Source organism: Colobus angolensis, unplaced genomic scaffold (assembly GCF_000951035.1).
Source record: "Colobus angolensis palliatus isolate OR3802 unplaced genomic scaffold, Cang.pa_1.0 Scaffold690, whole genome shotgun sequence".
Classification (NCBI taxonomy): Eukaryota; Metazoa; Chordata; class Mammalia; order Primates; family Cercopithecidae; genus Colobus; species Colobus angolensis.
The window spans coordinates 186623-191573 of NW_012120599.1; the positions used below are offsets into that span (position 1 = coordinate 186623).

Here is a 4951-nt window from a genome sequence, read left to right on the forward strand (position 1 = left end):
ATACAGAACATAAACAGATATATAGTATATCTGTGATATTAAAATTTCATGTGATTGAGAAAAAAAATCTAGAAGACTACTAGGGAAGGCACTAATGAAAAAAAGGCTAAAAAATTCTGATCCACATTCTTGGGCCTTGCCTTGTCTGGTCTAAGAACTGGCCAGAACTCGGGGAAAGGAAGAACCAGGGGAGAGTCTAGAGTCCAATCCCAGGATCCCTTCAAAGTATTTCCAAAGCCGGCCCCCCACCAGCCAGCTGCGGTCCTTTCCCCAAAACAGCCCTTTCTTCCCCTGTGCCTGAAAATCCCTCATTCTGTTTCTGTCATTCTTTCGTCTCACCCTGTTCCTACTGAGGGCACAGGTCAGCTCTTCCCCATTCTCCCCCTGGGGCACCCCGGTTCCCAGGGCGTGAAAGACTCAAGGCGCCTCACCTCTACACCTTGGGCTAAGACACAGCCCTAGAGCTCCTGGAAGAACCCAGGAGGGAAGCCTGACCACACGAGGCCCCCAGGAAGTGGGGCTACTGCTGTGGGACAAGCCTTGCTTTATTGGGGAAGGGATGGGATCACAAATAATCTCTACTTAGAAGTGCTCTAGGGCCATGGATTCATGTAAGGGCGGGGCAGGGTGGACTGAAGATCTGATGGCAGGGCTCACGGAGACGGGGGTGAGGGGAGAGATCGTGGGTTCATGAGATCCCATCTTGGGCAATACGGTTATCCCGTGGTCTTCGTATGCCACAGAGTCCTCCAATTTCAGGGGTTCCCGTGGGATGGTGGAGCCAATGAAGACCAGGTAGATGATGCCACCTAGACAGGCACCCAGAAGTGGTGCCACCACTGGCACCCACCACCAGTTCTCCCCTTCGCTGCAGGCAAGAGGCAGAGGCCTGCTGAGCGGGCTGATGCCCAGGACAGCACCCTCATCCACCTTGGCCTATGACAGGTTGAGCAGAGGAGTCATCCCCAGGCTACCCCAGTAAACACCCCCAACCCGGGGCCCTGGTCAGCCTCAGCCCAATTCAGGGACAGGGTTGACACCCAGTGCAGATGCAGGATCTGTATCTGTACTGGCCTGGGGAAATGTTGGGACTCACTCCTGCTCCCCAGGCCACCTGGGGGTTCAGCAGGACCCTACTGCGCTGCCCCTCACAACACCCACCACCCCTAAACACACAGGGGAACCACAGAAAAACTCGAAGGAATGGGCCTGGGCCCCTAGGGGCAGTACCTGAAGACCTGTTTGCCCCAGCCAGCAATGAAGGTGAAGACGCGAGGGGGCAGGTCCCGGGACGGGTTGATGGCATATCCTGTGTTCATACCGAGGGACACCCCAATGATGACCACGAGGATGCCTATCACCAGCGCCTGTGTTCCTGGCAGTGCTGGGTTGTTCTCCTGGTCCGTGATGGCGAAGAGACACAGCTGGAGCATCCCGGTCAGCCACGCCTGAGGAGCAGATGCTGTCGCAGCTCACCTGGGCCGCTCCCCAAGCCACAGGACCTCGGCAGTGCCCCAGATCCAAGCCCACCAGCAGAGACACGTCTCGGTACAGTCTCCATCCAGAGTTTTTGTCCTGTCTATCCGGAGGGGCTCCCTGCTGGCTCCGTCCTCAGGGGTGGAGGGCAGGGGGAGGGGTACTCATCCCGGACCACTGACCTCATTCAGGAAGCCCCGCCACAATGTCATGTGATCAGGAAGGTAGGTGGCAAAAATGCCAGCTGTAGCGACGGGACCGGTCACCATCAGCTGTCCACCCGAAAAGTGGAGAATGGCCGCTGTGGAGACACAGACTGTCGTGTGAACCTGACCCCAGCTAAGCCCCACCAGCGTCCCAGAAATGAGGTTATAGGTTAGAGGGTGGGGGAGCTCCAAGGCTTTTTTCTCCCAGCTGTTTTTACTAATCAGGACACTGAGGTCCAATCTGCCCATATTTCATAGGAGGCGACTGAGGCCAGAGGCGGACACCTGGGCAGGCCACTCACTGTAGAAGAGGGTGTAGATGGTGGCAGCTGCCAGGAAGGAGCCCAGGAACTGCCCCAGCACATAGACCGGAAACTTCCTCCAGGGCACGCGGCCCAGTGCACAGTTAGCGAAGGTCACAGCTGCGTTCATGTGGGCCCCTGCGGGCAGCAGGCAAGTGTGTCAGGGAGGGAGAGCAAAACAAACAACAGTGACAAACAGTATTGAGAACAACGATGGCTAGTGTGTGTAAGAGTGTGCTCCGTGACAGAGCTCTCTGTCATGTGACCACCCAGTGAGGCCGGGGCCATGGTCTTTGTTTCACTGTTAAGGAAACTGAGGAACAGAGAAGGTGATGACTTGCCTAAGACGACCCAGCCAATGAAAATGGTGGGTCAGGGGGACCCGGGAAGAATCTGGGGCAGACACGTCACAGGCACGGGGTTCAGAGGAGACTTCCTCCTGCCCAGTGGCCAGGCTGAGGCACTGGCTGTGCCGGCGAAGGGGCTGAAGCAGGCAGGAAAGAGCCTATTGGGGACACCTCATCTTGCCCGGTCCGGCAGGGGCTGCGCTCACTCACCAGAGATGTGGCCTGCCACGTGCACTCCCATGGTGACTCCGAAGCCAAAACCCAAGTTGACACCAAGGTAGCTCCCATATTTTTGATTTAGAACCATATGGGCCACGGAACCAAGGCCGAACACCTACAAGGGAGGGCCTCTAAGGGGGCTGCCTGCCCAGAAGCCCCAACCTCAGAGGAGGGCTCAGAGCTCAGTTCTAGCTCCCCACCCCCATGCCCTGGGCCTCTCTGGCATTGCCTCGAAAATCCTCTGCCACACCCTCTTCCTCCAGAGCCTTCCCTCCTTACTGCCTCCTCTCCTTGCCCCTGCTGAGGCCTCTCAGACCTGAGCCACTGGCCAGGTGGAGCGGCAGTCAGGAGCTCTTACGACAGACATCCAAGCACCTCAGCCCCAGGCCCACCTGAAGTTTTGGGGTAAGGCAGGGCTGCGAGGAGGGGATGGCTGACATGGATTGCACCCTCTCAGAGTCCCTCACACTTCAGGCTGGCCTGAAGGAAGTTTCTTTAAGGGACCTCCAGGCCGGGCGCGGTGGCTCAAGCCTGTAATCCCAGCACTTTGGGAGGCCAAGACGGGCGGATCACGAGGTCAGGAGATTGAGACCATTCTGGCTAACACGGTGAAACCCCGTCTCCACTAAAAAATACAAAAAAACTAGCTAGGCGAGGTGGCAGGCGCCTGTAGTCCCAGCTACTCGGGAGGCTGAGGCAGGAGAATGGCGTGAACCCAGGAGGCGGAGCTTGCAGTGAGCTGAGATCCGGCCACTGCACTCCAGCCTGGGGTGACAGAGCGAGATTCCGTCTCAAAAAAAAAAAAAAAGGGACCTCCAAATCCATCCATGCCTGACTCTGCCAGGAACCCCTCCCTGCATACACACACACACACACACACACACGCACGCACCCTCCGCCCCAACCTCCACAATGCTGGAACAGTGGGGTCCTAACTGTCTTGCCCTCAGCTTCATTTCCACTGACCCCAGGCAGCATTCCCAAGCTTCTGCTGCTTGCCCATCCCTCACGGCTCCTCAGATGATGCCGCCTTCACAGGGGAAGGGGTGTACCTTCAGTCCCATTAGCCTCAGTCTAGAGCCACTGTTCCCTTCAGCCCTAGCTCTGTGCTATCCTCTCCCTCTGCAGAGGCCTCCATCTCCCCAGTACCTTCCATCCTCCCATTGATCGGCTTCCACAGACTGGAGTCTCATCCTTCCCGGCAAACTATCCCACCCCTGCCCAGCGTCCTTCTCCACCTGTGGGCTCCTGGTCGCCCCCTCCCTGTTTCAGTCACACGCTGCATGAGAGAACACGCTGTCCAGCTGCTTCACCCTCTCCCTCGCACCCCCTCGTCAATCTGGCTTCCACTTCCACATGTCACAGACACCAAAGCTCTCTCCAAGGGCTCCAGCAACCTCCTGATTTTCCAAAGGTCTTTTCAGGCATGGTTTTACCACATCGACAGCTTCAGCTATGCTTGATGCAGTAAAATTTCCGTCATCTCCGCTGGGAGGCCAGATCCCTATTTGCAAATCCCCACTGGAACGCTCCTGGTGTTCCACGGGCGTCTCAGGTTCTGTTGAAGGTTCGCCATCTCACAGCACACCTGCTCCTCGCTCTATGTTCCCCCATCCCCGTTGGCAGAGCCAGAAACTCAGATGTTGCAAATGGGAGCTTCCTTGCTATCCTCCCCAACACCCAATCAGCTCTGCTTACATGCTCCCCAAACCTCACCCAGCCTCCTCCTTGCAGCCAGAGTGACCTTCCTAACAAAAACCCCATTGCATCTTCCCTGGGCTCACTCACTGGCTCCCCTCCACTTCTAGGATGAAGTCCAAACTCAGTAGGCCACCATTTAAGACCCTGCATAATTTCATCCTTTCTGCCTGTTTCATATCTACCCCAATATTCTTTCTATTCAGCAATAGTATTGCTACTAAATAATAGTAACCATTTATTGAGCACCGCCTACATGCCAGCAAGTTACACTGATCACCTCCTTTAACCCTGACACGCCAGTGTTATGAGTTAGGTACTATTATTCTCCCTCACTTGACAGCTGAGTAACCTGAAGCTTAGAGAACTTGAATGGCTTGTCCAAGGTCACACAGCCTGTACATGGTGAGCCAGGACTAAATCCAGGCAGTTACCTATGCCAGATGGCCTCAAACCAAACAACTGCGCTGCTCCACGCATGCCTTACTTTCTCGTGCCTCTGTTTTGTTTGTTTGTTTGATTTTTGAGACAGAGTTTTGTTCTATCACCCAGGCTGGAGTGCAGTGCCATGACCAGGGCTCATTGCACCCTCCATCTCCTGGGTTCAAATGATCCTCCCACTTCAGCCTCCCAAGTAGTTGGGACTATGGGCATGTGCCACGGCACCCAGCCAATTTTTTTTTTTTTTTTTTAAACAGAGTCT

At 55.6% G+C, this 4951-nt stretch overlaps 1 protein-coding gene across 2 annotated transcripts in view; it reads right to left on the minus strand.

The window, feature by feature from the left end:
• Positions 1-527: 527 nt before the first annotated feature.
• Positions 528-4951, minus strand: part of AQP7 (aquaporin 7) — a 19232-nt gene continuing 14808 nt past the window's right edge. For both annotated transcript variants that reach the window (XM_011926546.1, XM_011926545.1), the window contains 5 exons: positions 2542-2665; positions 1985-2122; positions 1659-1777; positions 1231-1448; positions 528-868 (listed from right to left, as the gene is read on the minus strand). In XM_011926546.1, the coding sequence (XP_011781936.1) occupies positions 583-868; positions 1231-1448; positions 1659-1777; positions 1985-2122; positions 2542-2665 (885 nt within the window). In that variant the 3' untranslated portion in view covers positions 528-582. The remainder of the gene's footprint in view (positions 869-1230; positions 1449-1658; positions 1778-1984; positions 2123-2541; positions 2666-4951) is intronic.